Below are 20,860 nucleotides of genomic sequence, written 5' to 3' on the forward strand. Positions count from 1 at the left end.
GTGTAGTAATATTATTGACACACCTAAGTTATGGTAATGTATGGTGTGCTAAAAAGGAGTCGTATATTCCATAAATAGTATATATACACATTAACATCATGAGAGGTCTAACTGTGTTTCTTTGGTTTGCTGTCCCAAGCTTTATGGTGAGTTTCCAAACCTCACTCCATGGCAGTGGGTGTGGCCAGTCAAGGAATGCATTAGACCTCTGCATAACAGATTATATTTTCCTATTACTTTTGGTAAAGAAAAGAAAGGAAGTGTATAATATATTCATCTCAAAACTCAATTTTAACTTAATAAGGTATTAAAAATAGAAGTTGGCAGATTTTAAGCTCCAATGCTCAATGTATAAATCTCAAATTCAGTTACTGCTTATTTTGGCATAGGAATATTTAAGGGCATAGTTGAACTCTTTCTGAAGAAGTGGCAATTCAAGTTTGCTTATTGCATGGATATTTCAACCAAAACAGTGCAGCCTTTATTGCACATTCTTCAAATTTTGTGAATTATATGAAGAAGTTTAACTGAATTCTAAAAATTGGTTAATTTTCTAATATTTGCCCCTCACTGGCTGAGCAACAAGTTCAAGGGCTTATAGTGTTAAAAATTGGAGTTTGATACCTGATATGGGCACAGCATAAATGGTCCATCTGTAGCTGTTTTACTTAAAACAAACTTTCTAAGAATTTTGTGAATATGTAGCTTAAGAGAAAACATTCTTACTCCATGTAAGTGTGCACTGTTACTATCAAAATAAACTCAATTAAAAACGTAGAACTAGGAATGATTCAGGACAAACTTGCATGTATATATGGTGTTTAGATCTTAATACTTTCAAGACGTTAACATTCCAGTACTAAAATATTTTTATACATCATATGTAAGAAACTGTCCCCAGCATCCTAAACACCTTGTCAGAAAATTTTTTAACGTGGTCATAGCAAACTATTTACAATTGTTTTGTTTTCTCAATTTCTGAAAGTAATAATAACGATAAAGCATGTTGTGGTTTATGTTGATTATAGAATTTCATAAAAAAATGACACAAAACACATCAGCTTATAGTTGTGTATTATCTGTTCAATTGTGGGAAACCTTGTTTTCATAGACAAAGTTATCTTAGAATAATCCAAAATAACTTAATGTGACCCAGTGGAAATTAAAAGCTCCATTTGTATTTAAATTTCACTATATTATCTACTAATAAACGAATAAGTGTACAGGTCTGGGCTATGAAATATATTGCTTGCTTCACATACAGGGCTGTAGGAAGTGGTAAGGCCAGTTAGCCCACAGCCTTATTGCTTTTTACATGGCACATATAGCTATAGTTTATCTGTTAAAACTTGTTAAATTTTTAGTACTCTTCTGGAGGGGGGCATATCCCTCAGACTTCCCTAGAAATGATAATGTGGCCACCTCAAAATTACTTCCAACAACACTGACGTAAGTCTTTGAGTTTATTTGTCCATGAAAAGGTTAACTGTATACATATATATCTGGAGAAATTTTAAAATATATTGAATAGGCAGGTAGTTTCTTCTCTTGTACTTTTAAAGTGTGTATATCTGTTCAGGCGCCTGTGTGGTATAAAGAAGAAACTAGATTATTTCTGGAATAACTTTTAATTACAAGCACATTTTGTTGTACATCTTAAATGTACAAGTGTTTTAGTACATACTTATGGTTAGGAGACATTACAAATACACGAACATATCACTTCATAGAGACTGGGCTGTTTCTAAAATGCAAGTTATGCTGAATCAATTCAGGCGTAGAGTTTAATCAGTGGTACGGTAATTTTATTGCAGGTCATTTGTCAAAATATTTATAAGCTTGAACTGTTTAAACAGTGTGAATGCATTTTTATGTTTGGAGAACATTCCAGACAAATTGAATATGATAATTTTTACTTCTTAGTATCTCAGTTGATAAAATTCAACTTAAGTTTTAACCTTGGAAAGCTAGCTTATTTGTAATGTTACTAGGATTACAGTTTAGTTCAGCCATACTGTTTTACGTTGGTTCAGGCTGGGATGTTTGTACTTACTAACCATAAAATTTTGTTTTTTAGGTTTCTACTGCCCCTTCTCCTCCTGTTGCCTCCCCTCCTTCAGTAGATGTACGTTTTGAGGCCCTAATGTCAAAGGTAAGGAATCAGCCTTTTTCCAACTGAGATAGTTTTAACAGTGTCATTGTATGAAGGTCTTTACTATAAACTAGTATGTTCTTCTAATTCTCAGTATTGTGTACTTTTTAGTTTCAAACATAGTTTTATGCTGATCTGTAAAGGTAAATACACTTGTGAGAAGTGTTTTTATGATGATAGTACAGGTAGACAACTTTATTACCATATACTCTGGCATAATGTTAACCCTAGAATAACTGATAGAAGTTCATGAAGATTTCATCAGCTTACGTAAACACTTGTAGGTTTATAACTTTGTTGTTACAAGAGCCCTAAAAATGTGAGCCATGCAAAGAAATCCCAGTAAGTATTTTAAGTAAAAAAAGGATAGATTTTTATCTAATTATTTACACATAGTGTTCTGACATGCAAGAAATTAAAATGACTCAGTGTGCTACAATATGTGGACTCTGCTAAAAAATATTTCTACATGTTGACAGTTTGAGATTTAACTCATGATCTAAGCACATACTTCTGCAGTTTGCATGTGCCCATTCATTCAGCAAGGTTGTTGTTTTCATTAACATTATTGTTTGTACTAATTACTACATTTGACTGTTGTTACTTTTTGTTTTGATTTATTGTTTGTTATTATAATTTTATTATAAAGATTGTTTACCTTGTTAGTAAAGATTTTGTACTTAGGGCTAACCTAAATCCTTCAAACTGGTTGAACATCATGAGATATTATTGGAATTACAGCTGAAAATAGTGTTAACAGTGAAGGTACTTTAGTGGTAAAACAGAATGCTCTAATCTTTATGAAAGGAAGCATTGGAAGGTTATATTTAATTAGCTGTACTAATGGTTATGTTGGTTTTAATTATAATTTATCACAAGTTAGTATTATTTTCTGTTTACAAGGACTTATATTTTGTACATTTTTATCTAAGATATTAAAAGTAAGTGGTCATCTAGATAGTTTTCTGTTATTAATATTTTGAGGCTTTGGTCACGTATCTTGCTCAATGTTTAAAGATATATTTAACATCCTTGACAATGATGAATAGATAACTTTAGTTATTTCCACCTAGCCAACATTAACCAGACACTCTTAATGTTGACCAGGTTTGACTCTCTCATCCTAGACACTAGTAAATTAAACAGATATCTTTGGTTATTTCCACCTGATCAACATTGACCAGACACTGTTAATCTCAATCAGGTTTGACTGTCTAGCTTTCAACTATAATATTACTTACTTCTAATCTTACAGGATGGCTTATGATTAATTTTAAATAAATCATTTGAGACTGGATGGCCAATGTTGTTGGCCCATCTTTATCTCACCCTGTTTTTTTTATCCTTGTTACTGGAAGTCACAGTTACACATATTAGAACATACTTATACACACTCATGTTATCATAGTAACATAAGGTACCACGTGTAGCATGTATTTGTATATTTTCATGTTGTCATAGTACCATAAAGTACTGCATGTAATACCACCTGTGTGGTTGTATTTTGTCATGGTAATTTCAGGCCACACATTTATTACATTCCTGTACACTTCCATAGAGATAGTCTGGTTATTATATTTCTTTTTAGTGCTCATTTCACCTTTATAAAAGAGTTCTATTGTGCAGATGGTGAGGTTTAACCCACTCTCCATGGGACCCCCTTCACTGTGCATGTCACAAGATTTTAGTGCTCCTACATTCAAAATGTTATTATATTATTTTTGGTATAGAAATTAGTGTAGTATTAACTCATTGCCAATAATCTATATTTTAATAATATATAAGTTTAAATTCTTAATTTTATAAGGCAATATTTAAGAATATCCTAAATTTCATCTGGTGTAAGAAATGTGACATTCTCTATGGACATCCCATCTTCTCTGTTTTATTCACCACACCTCCAGTAAGTTCGAAATTCAACATAAAACACTCAATGTAAAATCATAATTGCTCAGATTAACCTTTTATATATATACATAGCTTTATATTTCGTTTAGTTACAAAGCCATCAAATAGAATATAAGACCCATCTAGTCACATCCGATCCTTCAGGATTTGCTAATAGTTCTCGCTTATGTTTAATTCTCTATTATCTACAACCAATAGAAAGCCAAGGTTCATCTGTCAAATGATGTACTGTATTACATTGTGCTCCAAACAAAGAATTGTCAATTTCAATATTAGTGCATGCTTTTTTCCCATGAGAAAGATAATGACAAACATAGATGAATTTGTAACAGCTCTTGATGCAAGGTTAGAAACCCAGAAAAAATTGTGATAGAGGAAATTGTCTGATTTTTGCATCTTATTCTGTTTTAGTGCATTATGTAATTAAATAAATTGTTCATTACTACCATTAGTATAAAAAGTAAGGTTAATATCATCAACAGTTGACAGCAACAAAAAAAGAAAAGGCACAGATAACTACTTTATTTCTTGTTTTTCATGTTTATTATTATAAAAGTAACTCAAATGTAAACATAAAGATTGCCTTAGGTTAGTTAAAGTTAGATTAAATAAAATAAACAATAATAAAAATATTTCATGAGGAATGCATGTGAGCAGTTTGTGGGTAAAGTAGTGTAACATAAGCTGCACATTCCCTAATTGATTTACAACTTATAATGGCATGAATAGTAGTTAGACACAGTTCAAAGAGCAATAAAACACTAAAATTTAATTATAAATAGATGTATACTGTTAGAAGTCTAAAGCTACTTAGGATAAACGAATACAGTTTCAAGTTACATTTGAAGCCATTCTAGAAAGAAAAAGAGGATAATTTAGATTTATTTTGGTTATATAATGGTTATGAGGTTGGTCAATTTGACCAACTTGTATAGAATTAGGGTAGAGAAAATAATGGATAAAATATAAAGTTTTACTGGAAACAAACTTTTGAAATGTATTTAGGAAGTTCTACAAATTACACAAGTGAAATTTGAGATTTATAAGAGGAAAAGAATTTTTAATCTTAACATAAAAATCAATTTGCTCACAAGCTGTTCAAAACAAATACTCGATACATTTTCAGATGGTTACTTTTTTACTTTACTAAACATATGATCATGTGTATGTGAAAGATATGTTTACAGAAAGGCTGCTAAATTTTGTGAAGATATACACACACTATCAAACATTAATAGTATGAAATCTATAGTCTTTGAATGAATACAAAGAAGCAAGTAGTTGGTCAAATTGACTGAAGCCATATTGAGAGTTAGGTGTTGTTCAGAACTAATTAGATTAATTATTCATGCTCATTCTTTTTTGTGTTGTATGAGGATATATTTTGTATTTTTTGTGATGAGAAGAAAACCTACTTGTAGAGAAAAATATATATGTAAAAACGGCTGGTTTGAGTTGAGAAACTTTTTATGTAGAGGAGCACACAACGTTTTGATTTTCTTTGGTCATCGTTAGGTTCACAAAGAAAGAAAGAGGTAACTGACTGATAGCTGACCACATGTTTGAAGGGCATTGTGTAATTGAGTGTAGGAATGTAGAGGGCATGCTTAGATGTTTGATTATATTTATTAATATAGATATAAAGGTGTTCCTTGGTATTGGTTTATTTTGGGTTTGAGTTCTTGTATAAGTAAGGCTTCTTTAATTTTGCATTTGTTTATATTTATTTCTTTATTTAGTATTTGTGTGTTTTCTATAGTTATGTTGTGTTTATTTGATTTGAGGTGTTCAAAAACATGTGAAGGTGACTTTTTATGTTCTTTGAATCTGGTTTCCATTTCTCTACTTGTTTCTCCAATATAGAAGTCGTGGCAGTTATCACATTTTATTTTATAAATAATGTTGGTGTTGTATTTGTCAGTGTAGTTTTTACATAGTATAAGCCTTAATTTTGTGCCTGGTTTTTGAACAAATTTGGTATTAACTGGAATGTCGTATTTTTATACTAGTCTTTGCCAAATGTTGGTTATTTTTCTGCTGATGTCGGGAATATATGGTATGCAGCAGTATATGGTTTTGTGATTTTTTAATTTATGGGATATATTTACTTTTGTTAGTTGATTTTGCTTTCTGTCTCGGTGTGTGCATATAATGTTTTCTACGGTTTGTGGAGGAAACTTATTGATGTTCATGAAGTATCATTTTATTTTGTGTAATTCTTTGTTAATTTTATCTGGTGAGCATAGTTTTATGGCTGTTTATTTGGTTTCTTAGTATATTGAGTTTTTGTTTTGTTTCATGTCCTGAGTTCCAAGGAATGTATAGTCCAGTGTGGGTGATTTTTTGGGTGATTTCTATTTTAAATTGTGTATCGGTTCTTGTAATTTTGATGTTATGAAATGAACCGTATTGTTCTACAGTTAGAACTCATATGACACACAACACACATTATAAAAAATTGATTTGAACATACACTACATGGCCAAAAGTACATGGACACCTGACCATCACACCAATATGTGCTTGTTGAATATCTCATTCCAAAACAATGGGCATTAGTACGCAGTTGGTCCACCCTTTGCTGCTACAACAGCCTCCATTCTTCTGGGAAGGCTTTTCACTAGATCTTGGAACATGGCTGTAGGGATTTGTTCCTATTCAGCCATAAGAGCATTAGTGAGGTCTCTCAGTGATGTCAGGCGAGAAGTCCTCGATTGCAGGTGTTTCAATTCATCCCAAAGGTGTTTGAAGGGGTTGAGGTCAGGGCTCTGTGCAAGCCAGTCAAGTTCTTCTATATCAACCTTGGAAAACCATGTTTTTATGGACCTTGCTTTGTGCACAGGGGCATTGTCAAATTGAAACAAAAAAGGATCTTCCTCAAATTGTTGCCACAAAGTTGGAAGCACACAATTCTTTAGAATGTCATTATATGCTGTAGCATTAAGATTTCCCTTCATTGGAACTAAAGAGCCTAGCCCAAACCATGAAAAACAGCCCCAGACCATTATTCCTCCTCCACAAAACTTTACAGTTGGCACTATGCATTCAGGCAGGTAGCATTCTCCTGGCATCTGCCAAACACAGATTCATCCATCCTTCAAACTGCCAGATTGTGAAGCATGATTCATCACTCCAGAGTCCACCGCACTAGCCGATGCTTGGCATTGCATATGGTGATCAGCCATGGAAACCTATTTCGTGAAGCTCCCGATAAACAGTTCTTGTGCTGATGTTGCTTCTAGAGAAAGTTTGGAACTCGGTTGTGAGTGTTGCAACTGTGGACAGACGATTTTTACAAGCTTTAGCACTCGGTGGTGCTGCTCTGTGAGCTTGTGTGGCCTACCGCTCTGTGGCTGAGCTGTTGCTCCTAGATATTTCCACTTCACAATAACAGCTCTTACAGTTGCCCAGGGCAGCTCTAGTTGGGCAGAAATCTGATGAACTGACTTGATGGAAAAGTGGCATCCTATGGCAGTGTCACGTTAAAAGTCACTGAGCTTTTCAGTATGACCATTTCTACTGCCAGTGTTTGTCAATGGAGATTGTATGGCTGTAATGCTTAATTTTATACACCTGTTAACAATGAGTGTGGCTGAAAAAGCTGAACCCACTAATTAGAAGAGGTGTCCACATACTTTTGGTCATGTAGGTATATTCTAATTAGCATTCCAATAAATTTGTTATGTAACTGTTAAAGTTATTTAAAAGTGAGATTTATTGGACTTATTTTGGACAATGTAGAATTTACTAAATAAATGTTATATTTAGGTAATATTTCCTTGTGATCAAAGTTATCCACATCTACTTGAGAGGCCACAAGCAATTCATCTACAGGCTTCTCTTATTGTGGCCACAAATCGTAGACTTGGTGACCATGCATCAAAATCACACCTTAGCCAGTGTCTAGAAACTTTCAGTGAAGGGACATTATTGTATGAAAACAATACCTATCCATGGAGAACAGGAGATTTCAAACCAGTACCTGAAGGGCTGTTGGAATATGTTATTGGTGAGTCCTATGTAATTATTTGATCACATTGTGTGATAGCTTGTTTTACAGTTTGTATCACTTTGCTGTGGTAGGACATGGCATACTGATTAGTGGACCAGTACTATAAATGTGCAGGTAATTGGTTCATTATCTATTAACCTAAAACCACACACTTCACTTATGAGCCATGAAAGTGTTGAAATCAAATTATGCAAATTTGTTAATGGATGCTGTTTAATGTCTTCTTTCTAGTTTATTAATTAAAAATAGAGATTACAGTGTGCAGATGGCCATTTGTGTATCATTGCATGATTGTTCTGAATCAACGGACAGACAAACACTTTTCTGGCTTATATTTTACTTTGCACAAGTTTCACTTAAAATATTGATTTAAATGTGAAGTTCTGATACTTCTTTTCTTCTATTCAAAATTAAGTCAATTTCAAGGATTTCTTCCATACCTTTTACCTGTTTCTGCATTAATTTTCATAAGTAGTTTGCATTTTCAGTATTTTTGAACTGCAATAATTATGAAATAGTATATGGAACTGGCTGTAGGGAAAAACATTTTTCTTTGTGGTTTGTAATATTGTGTGGAAAAGTAGCATAATACTTTATTGTATCTATTGCATTCATACTTTGATTAAAACATTTCCAAGTTGATAAATGAAGACACAATGTTCTGTTTGATTCTTGGAAATAGATTTATTTTGTATATTATCAATCTTTTAATGGAAAACAATAGGAAATTTAAACTTATTTTACTCTTTTGTAGGTTTTAATGGTTTTTGCTCAAGGTTTATTAGGTAGTAAGTGAAATAAAATACATTTTGTGGTTGTGGGATTGTCACTACAAAAGTTGTGTTAATTGTATTAATAACCCTGTATTAACTCAACTGTAACTATAATCTAAAGTATGTGAATTGCAAGAATTTATTTGATCTCTTTAAACAAATGTGAGTGGATAATGACACCAATATGTCCAATTCACTTGTACACGACATTCTTAATTTCCTAAGCATGTTTTTTGTTTCAAATAATTTTCAGCTTAATTTCTTATTTTATCTGGTTTGCTTGTTTATATTTGTATAAAGACTGTTTGTGAGTATAATAAAGTTGTCATTCTTGATATTTCAGGAAAATCCAATCTTTCTGGTAGTGGAGAGGATGATGCATCATCGACTGATCAAGGTCTTCTCAATGGTGACGATAAAATTGTTTGGAGTGTCCATCTTGACCCTTGTTGGGCTGATTTTGTTAATGATGGAATGGGAAAAAGGAAACCACAGACATTTATTGATGCTTTACCTCTCACAATTTGGCTTTATGGGCAACAGAATGGTTCATCGACAACAGATAGCTGTCCTGGTAAAGACTTAGCTGATAACACAACTGATAAGAAGCCAGATTCAAAAGGTCTTGGTGATGCAAAGCAAGAACCAGAATCAGCAGATGCTAAAACTTACATGGTCCTTCATGTTCATTCCATAATGAACGTCCAGATGACCCATCATCAGTATTTATTCTTACTTCGTATACTAGATACAATAAGTGAAACAAACACTCAACTTGTTAATGATGGGATCAACATTCTTGGAGAAAAAATGCCTTCCAGCATGTGCATTGCTGCTTTTTGGCCACGTGTGGATCTTTCATTGTTGCTTCAGAATGTAAGTCAGTATTCTGCCACATCTTGCTCAGATGAACTAGTGTCATTTCTAAAATCTCCCTCTCAGAGTGAAATTCATCTCTTCCATGGTTCTCAAGAACCCTCATTAGTAGAAGAAAGTGTAGATGCTAGTAAAAAAGAATGTGTGCCAATGAGTAGCTTCAATGAGATGCCAGTTGTTGTCAGTAACTCCTCTTTGCCAAAATCTCACAGCGACTCTGTTTTAAGTTTCCACTCGTCTAGCACAACACCTCCTTTAACTCCTTCTGCGGATGTTTCTTGCAGTACGATAGAAAATACCAGTGAACCCCTTCAAAGAGGAATACAAAGCAGCAGAAAGGTAGTTAAGAAAGGTCTCACCAACATAATGGCAAGCATAGATTCAGTAATGTCAAGAGGCTCCCCACAGTGGTCAGAACACCAGAGTCTTCACAATGAAGAAAATAGCTCCGTAGCTGATGATGACACCTTATCTGTAAGGAGTGACTTTTCATCTGACAGTGACCAAATGTTTGTGGTAGGTTTAGACACAGCAGGAAGTGAGGAAGACATAAATGTTTTTCCTACAAAGAGCCTTACAAGTGTAGAGGTGGAAGTAGCTGATGATGCTCAGGAACTGTCAACAAGCAACAATGACAACAGCTCAAACAGTGAGAAAAAACATGATACAGTAAGTGAAAGGTGATATGTTAATCTTGCTGTCAGAAATTTATTCTTATATTATATAAGGTATATTCTAAAAATTTAAATCAGCAAGTAGTCACCTCCCCCCAAGGGGTCCAAGTTTTCTCTTGTGGTAGAAATATAGGTTTTACAGCTGACAAGCCAGATTTAAAACCAAGTACTGCCTTAAATATTAACAACACCTTAAGTACGAGTGTATTATCAGAGAGACAATCAATCTGTTAGCATGAGCTGTGAGGTGCTACTAATTTACTCTCTGTCATCTGGTCATCAGTTACAAACAGTGGCAGTGACAATCTCAGTTACTTTGTCATAATTGCAAATATGTAAACCCAAATTTGGGCTTAATAGAGTGACATCCTTCATGCTTAGCAAGATCTTGACTTTATAAAATATGAATTTACTACATATTTATTAAAGAACGTGTGATATTAAAAAAAAAAATTCTTTAATAAATTCTGACCCCTCAGTATGTATTCAGTTTTAGTCTGCATCTGGATATTTGTAGATAGACTGGGTTTTATAAGGCAAATAAGTGACAATTTTAAATTTTGAAAAGCATGACACAGTTGAGTATATTCGTGATAAAGAGAAACCTACTTGAAATAAAAATATCAGAATGGCTGGTATGGATATTAACACTTTCACTGATAAAGAAAGAACAATGTTTCAACCTTCCTAGGTCATCTTCAGGTTGAGAAAGAGAGTTTGAGACATTCAGTGAAAGTGTTAATACCCATACCAGCCATTCTGAGATACAGTTGAGTATATTGATTGTTGACTGTAGTTCACCTTCAATCAATAATTTTAGGAAATATCAATATCTTGTTTCATTTTTAAAAAAGTTACCCATTGATATCCACCACAAAAAAGTTACCCGTTGATATCCACAAGAAAAAAAGTTACATACTGATTTCAACAACTTCGTACTGACATTTTTCTTTGTTATGTAATTTATTGGGTTCAAAATTAATGATTAATAATCTTAATTATAGGATATAATATTGATATAATTTAAAGTAATGTAAAAATTGTCAAGATATTGATGTTATTTATTGCAATCTCCTGTTGAAAACTTGTTTTAAAGTTCTTAACTGACACTAAAATTGTTGAAAGTCAATCCATTTTAAAAAGAACTTGTATTATTAAAGTTTTGTTTACTGTTTTTCCTTTTAATGTCTCATCATTTATATAAAGTAAATGTTGACATGCAATTGTTAACTTTAAGGTTGACAATAAGTTGCCATAATTATCACCATTTAAATTTAAGAACTTTATCAGAGAGAATTAGTCTGTACTGATATGACTAAAACTAAGTTTGTAGGAGAAAGTAACGTATTCTGCAAGTTTTCATTGCTTTGAAAGTTCTGTGCTGTAGCATGGAAGTTTTAAAGTTTGTAGGAACAAATGTTTGCATATTTTTGGAACGTGAATTGTAATAGCTATGATTTCATTAATAAGCTTTAATCCCCTCAGTTGATAAAAATCCTTTTATTTCAAAGACTTTTACTGTGTTGAGCATTGGATAATTTGACTTGTATCTGCAGTTTTTTACATATTTAAGTCTTTTTACTTTTTCACCTTTTTTTACATGTTTTGTCGGAAAATTTTTGGCTTTGAGGACATTGTCAGAGTTTTAGAAACTGACATTAAAAGTGTAATGCAGATTGAATGTTGTTATCTTCCTTTTCTTATTTAATTTCTGTTTTCTTTCAGCAAATTTCAAGAGTGACCTTGAAACTTGAGGGAGTGGAAACGGTAGTTTTGTTTGTTGGTGCAAGTTCCTCAGTGTTGTTAAAAACTTGTCACCTGGAAGTAGAAGAAGATAGTGCCATTTCTTGGGAGACCTTTCAAAATCATTTCTCATCAAGTTAGTAATTAGGAAAGAACATTATACAATGTTCAATGGTGTTGATTTTTGTAAATTTGAATACACTTTACAATATTACAGGGGTGTCAATGTAATATGGTCAGAAAATTCATGTGCTATTTCTTGTGTCCTGTTGTGAAAATAATGACTGTTTTAGTGGATTTTTTCATACACTTTATGGTCTTGAAACATAATAGTCCTCATTTTTTCTTCAGGTTTAATCATTTATTGTTTTGATCATCATGTTATATGCCTCCTTTGAAAGTAATTTATGAATAGAAATTATATGGTTGTAATGAATGTTCATGATAAAAACATAGACTGTTTGTTTATAAATAGATATAGAAATGGCACCTTGTTTTTTTATAGTAGTGGCACAATTTGATATTATTTACAATAAACAGCTTGCACAAAGATGTTATGTCTTCAGATATACCAAGTAACCACCATCATTTGTACATATAGTTGTTAGGTAAGTATTGACTCTTATGTCTTCCTTTGTACTATGTAACTATCACTGTCTTGTTATATTGAAACCACACTTCCTTCTGACAGAGCAGTGGTTGGTACAGACTGTCTTGTTACGTTGAAACCACATTTCCTTTGAAAAGAGCAGTGGTTGGTACAGACTGTCATGTTATATTGAAACCACAATTCCTTTGTAAAGAGCAGTGGTTGGTACAGGCTGTCTTGTTAAATTGAAACCACACTTTCTTCTGACAGAACAGTGGTTTGTACGTGTAACTATGAAGTAAGTTGAATGTAGTGGGTTTAACCACTATATTTATATGCCATACCAAGATTAAAAGTCTTCAGACAGTGCTTGTATGTGAAGGGCTGTGCATGTTCACATGTGTGTGAGGCTAACTCTACTGTACTGGATGAAACTGTGAGAACCAATGTCATAGATATTTTATATACATAAAATGAAGGTATGGTGAAAGGGAAAATTTAGTTTGTAAGAATATCCAGGCTTATTAATATACATTAAACATTCCATGTTCTCTTTCGTTTGATTATCATGCTAGATGCTGTAGTACGCATTGTGTGCATGTGTGTGTTCTTTCAATTTTGTAGAAATTTGATTACTTTATCAATTTTTATATTGTGTTTGGAAATATTTATAGATATACATCTATTTAAATATATATACACTGACACAGTTAAAACATTATACCAACCTGCAAGAGTAGAAAGTAATTTTTTCAACTGTAAGAATCAAGTATTATTTTGTCAAATATATTCTGCAATTTCAGTTGTGAGCATATTATGAAAATGACAGTTATTTGATTAATGTAACCTGTCCACTTCCACTCAGGAGCTATAAATTTTATAATGATTACATTTGAGCTTTAACCTTTCTCTTTACCCATATGAAACATAAGTTGTTCAGGTCCAAAATTGTCAAATTATTAGTCATCTTTGAATGATGTAGTTGTTGTGTCTTCTCATAACATTATTTGTTTAATATCACTGCTTTACCAGATTTAAAACAGTGAGAAACTTTTATCATAATATCGTATGTATATTTTTAAAAGGTTTCTAGCTTCTTCAGAAACTTGGGTGTATTTTTGGTGTCAATTATAATTGACTTAAAAGTGATTTTTGAAACCTTTAAATTATAATAAAGTTTTCCAGGTGATAAATTATACATTTCTTATTTTTATGGCATTTTTATAAAGAATATATTTGACTGGTTACTTTTCTACTTTGGAACTTTTGCTGATTTCTAAAGTAGTCAAAAACCTCTTGCAGTAACCAACTTTTCTTTCTTTTAAAATTGTTCTTTTGTATATCTTGAAAGAATCCCGTTCTTGGAAGAACAGTCCGTCGAACAACTCCAGAGGAAAATGTAAGCTCATTCTGAGGCTTGATCAAGGATCAGCAGCAACTTCGTACTACCAGGAGGCAGGAGATATTGGTTACCTGACGTGTTTGGCCCAGAATATTGATTTGGATATGCTGATGAGTTCATGTTCAGGAATTGGTGCATTTCTTAAAGATGAAATTGTGACAGAAACTGTGCCTTCAAGAATCCTGATTGACTCGTTAAAAATTAAATTGAAGGTTAGTTTTTAGTAGTCATATCTTAAAGAGGAAAGTGTAAGAAAAATTTAAAAGCTTGAATCCTAAATGAATACATTCACATTTCAAAAGAACATTTATTTTTACAAATTATGTTCTAGAGTTGAAACTGTAGTTGCCAGTTATAGTGTGATTGTTAGCAATGATGTCCATTCTTTTATAACTGTTGTATGAGAGTTGAAATGTGACTTTTATTTACATTATGTATAAATCCCACAGTACTCAACCAAACATTTATTCAAATTTAAACTATCAATAACTAGACACAAAACTGTTTATTATTACAGTGAAGATCTAAAAGTGAAAGGTAGTTTACACTCTTCCTATATTAATATATTATCTAGATTTTGGGAAAATGCAGGAGTGTTCCTTTTATTAACTGAAAAGCTTAAAACATTAAGCCTAATGTTTACCACCTTGAAACATTTGTTCCCATAATGCAAGATTAAGCTAAATCTCTTAAGCCAGATAAATATTCTTTACTATTATTAGGCCTAAAAATATTCATAACAAGAAGTCTTCCATGAACTGATAAATCATTGCATCCTTATCATTGATACTTAAACAACTGTAAACAAATAAGAAAATTACAAACTTATGTGATGCTGAGACTGTTAAGCACCAACTATATCTTTGTTTTCATTTAACCAAGGAGGACCAGTTTTCCAGTATCTCCACACAGCCTCCTCCTATGTGCATTGACATACCTGGTTGTCTTATTGAGAGAACCAAAGAAAATGTCATACGTATACTGCCTTTACCTCCAGGTGAGTCTTTAGAACTGAGAGCAGTGAATATATACTGCCTTTACCTCAAGATGAGTCTATAGAACTGAGAACAATGGATGTATACTGCCTTTACCTCCAGGTGAGTCTATAGAACTGAGAACAATGGATGTATACTGTCTTTACCTCCAGTTGAGTTTTTAAAACTGAGAACAATGGATGTATATTGTCTTTACCTCCAGGTGAACCTATAGAACTGAGAACAGTGGATGTATACTGCTTTTATCTTCAGGTGAGTCTTTAGAACTGAGAACAATGGATGTATACTGCTTTTATCTCCAAGTGAGTCTTTAGAACTGAGAATAATGGATATATACTGCTTTTGTCTCCAAGTGAGTCTTTAGAACTGAGAACAATGAATGGATACTGCTTTTATCTCCAGACAGGTCTTCAGAATTGAGAAAGTAAGACAACACAAGGACTGTGCTTAGAATGGTAATGTCAAACAATACAAGAACTATACTTGGATAATAAAGTCAAACAGATCAAGGATTGTAGTTGGATAGTAAAGTCAAACAAAATAAGGATTGTAGTTGGGATAGTAAAAGTCAAACAAAACAAGGACTGCAGTTAGGATAGTAAAGTCAAACAGTCATGAAAAGAGAGATATAACTTTATATATATACATTCATACACACAAGGTACTTTCTTTAGTTATGAATAACACCACCAGGTAAAAAATGTGTATAGAAATATATTTTGAAAGAAATATTTGCTGTTGTTTTTTCTTTTGAGTTTATAATTTTGAAAAGGCATGTAGTATTTGTTATTAATTTCAGTACTAAGGTGTTGGTGAGTGTTGATGTGTTAATTTACAGCATGTGTAATAATAATAATGAGGTAATCTTCAACAAGGTAAAAACGATTAAAGTGCAAGCCTTATGCTGATGACAGTTTTCATCTATAATAATGTGCTAGATACAATATTTAAATAAATTTGAAAAGTGAAATTCCAGGAGGCATAAAAACATAAAAACCAAAATCATCTTGTTGGATGGATTAATACATGGGCATCTAAACTTTGACAGCACAACACAACATTCGTGTTTATTAAAAAAGAATGTTAATAGTTTTTCAAAGTAGGGGGTGTATATACACACACACACACACACACACACACACACACACACACACATACATACATACATACATACACTTTTCTATATAAAGTTCTAATATTTATGAAGACATTGTTATCTTATAAATATTGTCTTTCGAGTTTTTTGGCACTGGTTCATTAGGGTTAACTCTTTTACATGTTTTAGTTGGCTGATCTATTGGTATAATATGTAGCTGTCCTTTAGAGGAAAACAGCACCTAAGTTGCATGTAAGAATTACATCTAATGTATCTCAGCATATTTTAACTGATTCTGCTTCAAGTTGGAAACTTTTATATTGAGTGCAGTTACAGATCCTGGAGATTGGATCATTATTAAACTGAAACAAACTGAGGCCAACTAAATCTGCCTTGCTGTTATTCAATGGTTTTGTATTTACAGATTTAACATACAGTAAAAACATCACCTGTGCCCCAATGCTCAGTTATTACATTGTTTCTTCAGATACAGAACCTGGATACAGTTTTTGAAGAATGTCACCAACAAAGTAACCCTGAACAACATTGTGCAACTTATTGATAGTGCTTATAAATTAATCACTTTGTGGAAAAAGTCCAATAACAAAGCATGCAGACCTACATAAGAAACGAAATAACAAGATGTGTTAGTCGTATCTTTTTGGAGTACTGTTTGGTTACGATTCATTTTATCTGGTCACTAAAGAACAGAAGTTTTGTTTTCTTTAAAAGAAAAATGTATAGAAAGTTAGTCACTTTATAAAAGTTGCTTCGAGCATAAGCATGATAAAACACATCTGTAGTTTATTCTTCAGCCACGTCTTCTGGCTGTTACACTTTAAATAAAACAAAACAAAAAATTTCATAGGTTGGGCTAACATTTTTAAAAAATCCAAAAGAAGGTTCTGTCCATTTTCCTGTCATTTGTAAATGAGTCTAAATGTTTTGATAGTGTAGCATTTCTGTTGAAGTATATTGTGACTGAATCATCTGACAAAGCTACAAATGACACTTAAATATTTATTGAAGGTTAAATCACTTTGACATGGTACAGATTTTATAAAACCAGTTTGTGTATATCATGCAAGTGCAGTTTGATGTTTTTCTTTTATACCCTAACCACAGAGTAAGTGGAATACTTATTGTATTTGCAGGTGTGGATTTTGCTTCTCTTTTGGGTGCCGATAAGAAAGAAAGTGGTGATGTTAAAAGTGGATTTGAAGATCTGACGTTTAATCCTAATAAACTAGAGAGGTATTATGACGTTAGCAAGTGTTATACCAGTACAAAGAAAATGATAGATCTTTCTGAAAGGCCTAGCTTATTGGATACAAGTCACCCAACTAGTCTGGATGATGTGGATAACAAAGAAAATCTCTCATCTGAAAATGAAAAACTAAGATTGAAACTTACAGGACTCATTGGTGTTAAACATGAGAATGAACTACTGAAAGAACAAATGAATCAGATCTTATTGGTACAAGGTAAAGAAAAAATAGAGCAACAACTAATATTAGCCCAAGATGAAATTCGTCGTCTGGAAGAAGAAAAACAATCTCTGATGGAGACGATGCAAGTGCTACAGGAGGAGCTGAATAAAGCTGAGTTAGAAAAACAACGAAAATGTTTCTCAGGTTGCTGAAAAAATTTCTATTTTATGAATGTCAAAATGTTGTGGTTTGTTAATTACTTGACTATGATGGTAAAGTCATGTGAAACCAAAGACTTGGCTGTGATTAGTTCTAAAGCACTTTGTTGTGTCTACTGTGTAAATAATAGTGTTGAAAAAAATTAATTAATTTGCAGCTGCAGGAATAATTTCTTAGTAGGCTGCTCTAGTGGGACTGTTAAACTACATGCAGGATTTTAATTTAAACAAAGGCAAGGTAATTATTTTATCATAAAATTTATTTGACTCTCTGCCATAAACACTAAAAGTTCAGGTTATAGGTTAAATGTAGTAATACTGTCTAGAGCTTAGAAAGTGTGTACTGTATGTGTGTGTGTGTGATTTAATTATAGTTTTCATGTGTACGTGTCTTGGGTAGGTAGTGAAAAGATTATTCTGATCTTTAATATCTATTTTTAGATGTGTATTTACTTGAAACTAGTCTGATTGACTGGAAAAACCTATGAACAAAAGTCAAACCAGACATTTTTGGTAAACTTGGTAATGTAATGAAGTTTTCTCCATTAGAACTTTCCTAAAGTACACAAACATTTCAGTGATATGATAATTGTTATTCAAATGCTGACCTGATTGTAGAATCAGTAAAATGTTTCAGGGTATGGGTATGGATAGTATTGTCATTTAATTTAGGAATTGTGTTTTTTTTCTGTGTAGATAAAGATAAATGTGGTTTATATAAAAGCATGTGTACAGTTATAAAGGGTGTAATTACTGAGTTCTATTACTTGTCTTATTTCAAAAGGAAATTTCAATAATACATTGTCATAACACTGTACATTGTATATAAAATGACAGTTTTATTATTAAAAATGTGTTCTTTGTTATCAGGTTTTAGTACTTGTATAACACAGTTCAGTTAAAAAATACCCAAGAATATTTGGTAATTACTAAATTCCCTAACTTCAGTTAGGGAAATCTATATTCTCACCATTAACTGTGTTGGCATAATACATTTCTTTAGTAACAAGAAATTATATTAAAATGTGTCATTTTAATAACAATTAATGATCATGTTTAGTAGACATATAATATTCAATCAGTTTAAGTGTTACTACCCAAAGTAGAGAGAAAAGGTTAATTTGATGAGAGATTTTCAATGTTACAAATATGTAAGAAGGAGGTACATTCTCGTTACTGAGTGTTTATAAAAGTTTTTGTTGAAATGAAATTAAATAAAAACTAATGTGGTGTCAGATGGGTTAAGATTGCTTTTTAGTCATTATCATCATTTTGATCTATTTTAACAATTTTGTTAAATGATAAGTCTGTTGTATTGTGTTAGCTGGACATGTAACTGGCATGTTGAAAAAAATAGGCGAATTGTACTTGTGATCATTAGTTCATTTTGTACCCAAGTTTAAGTGAAGTTTAGTCAAAAATTTTTTGTACTTTTGTTAAGGAAATGATTAAAATAATTTGATACTAGACTTACACAATTAACAGTACTTCGATACAAGACTTGTTAAATGAATTTAAACAGTTAATACTTTGATACAAGACTTGTTAAATGAATTTAAACAGTTAATACTTTGATACAAGACTTGTTAAATGTATTTAAACAGTTAATACTTTCATACAAGACTCACACATTTAACAGTACTTTGATACAGACTTACACAATTAATACACAGTTAAAAGTACTTTCATACAAGACGTACACAATTAATGCACGGTTAACAATACTTTGATGTGAGACTTACACAATTAATACACGGTTAAAAGTACTTTGGTACGAGACTTACACAATTAATACACGGTTAAAAGTACTTTGGTACGAGACTTACACAATTAATACACAGTTAAAAGTACTTTCATACAAGACTTGCACGATTAATTTAAAGAGGTAAAAGTACTTTCATACTTATACCATTAATTTAAATAGATAACTCTACTTTGATATAAGACTTACACAATTAATACACAGTTATCAGTACTTTGATAAGAGACTTCACAATTAATACACGGTCAACAGTAGTTTGAAACAAGACTTACACACTAATACACGGTTATTAAGTGTGCAATAATAAGGTTTTAATGTGGCTAGACTGTTGTCACAACTGTTTTTGTATTTTCAATTTTGTCTTTTCATTTGTTTTTCATTGTGTCCTCTGAAGTTTAGTATTCGACCTTTATTCTGCCTCAACTGATTTCTGTTTTATTGTTCAATAGCTCAAAATATTTGTTGTGGAATTTTAAACATGTTTTCAATTATTGTTTATGTACATTGTAAATTGTATGTTATGTTAAGAAAATTATAGTTCATTTTTTCAATAAATATGCAGTAAATTACTTGTATGGTTGAATTTTCTGTTCAATGAAAACCTTTTTATTGCTGTTCAAGCTTTGTACTCCACATGAACGTTTTAAATTGAAGGGAAAAATATTTACAAATTATGAAATTGAAGTAATTTTAAAATCACACACAGTGAAAGTAATGTTAATAAAATACAATTTCAAAAGTTTTAGTAATAAAAATAATTATTTTTGTTTATTTATTATTAAACACAAAAACTGGAGAGTATCCATCCTATCGGGAAAACCATACAGTACTTATACAGAAGGAATGTGTTAATAATATGGTGTTAGGCTTAATAATTACTTTTAAAATTTGGTCTAGAACCTAGTAATCATCCATTATTATAACGTAGCACTGTGTTATTCACTTCACGTAACCATTATTCACCAGAAAAGTGTTAAGTACTTACGAAACATGTTCTGAAGATATTGTATATGGAGAAAATTTTCCAATTCGGGCAACAAATGAAAAATATAATACAAGTGTACAAATAACTAAGAACTTTGTTCATACAGTAATACGTGTGCATTTGATATTTACTGGAAGGACGACACCTGTTCTGCTGTGGTGTGGAAGAGGCTTGAAACCAAAAGCGCTAACATAGGACAAAGAACAAGAACAGTGAAATATCAGTGTTAAGTTAGATGAGGGCTC

General features: G+C 32.0%; 1 protein-coding gene across 3 annotated transcripts in view; it reads left to right on the plus strand.

The window, feature by feature from the left end:
- Positions 1-20,199, plus strand: part of LOC143247259 (bridge-like lipid transfer protein family member 3B) — a 44,422-nt gene extending 24,223 nt beyond the window's left edge. The window contains exons 13-19 of one of the 3 annotated variants that reach the window (XM_076495002.1): positions 2,078-2,152; positions 7,829-8,069; positions 9,189-10,390; positions 12,121-12,274; positions 14,079-14,341; positions 15,012-15,126; positions 17,375-20,199. In XM_076495002.1, the coding sequence (XP_076351117.1) occupies positions 2,078-2,152; positions 7,829-8,069; positions 9,189-10,390; positions 12,121-12,274; positions 14,079-14,341; positions 15,012-15,126; positions 17,375-17,862 (2,538 nt within the window). In that variant the 3' untranslated portion in view covers positions 17,863-20,199. Of the gene's footprint in view, positions 1-2,077; positions 2,153-7,828; positions 8,070-9,188; positions 10,391-12,120; positions 12,275-14,078; positions 14,342-15,011; positions 15,227-17,374 lie in introns of all 3 variants that reach the window. The other 2 variants (XM_076495003.1, XM_076495004.1) reach the window with 2 other exon arrangements.
- Positions 20,200-20,860: the final 661 nt, after the last annotated feature.

This window comes from Tachypleus tridentatus, chromosome 3, assembly GCF_004210375.1.
Source record: "Tachypleus tridentatus isolate NWPU-2018 chromosome 3, ASM421037v1, whole genome shotgun sequence".
NCBI lineage: Eukaryota > Metazoa > Arthropoda > Merostomata > Xiphosura > Limulidae > Tachypleus > Tachypleus tridentatus.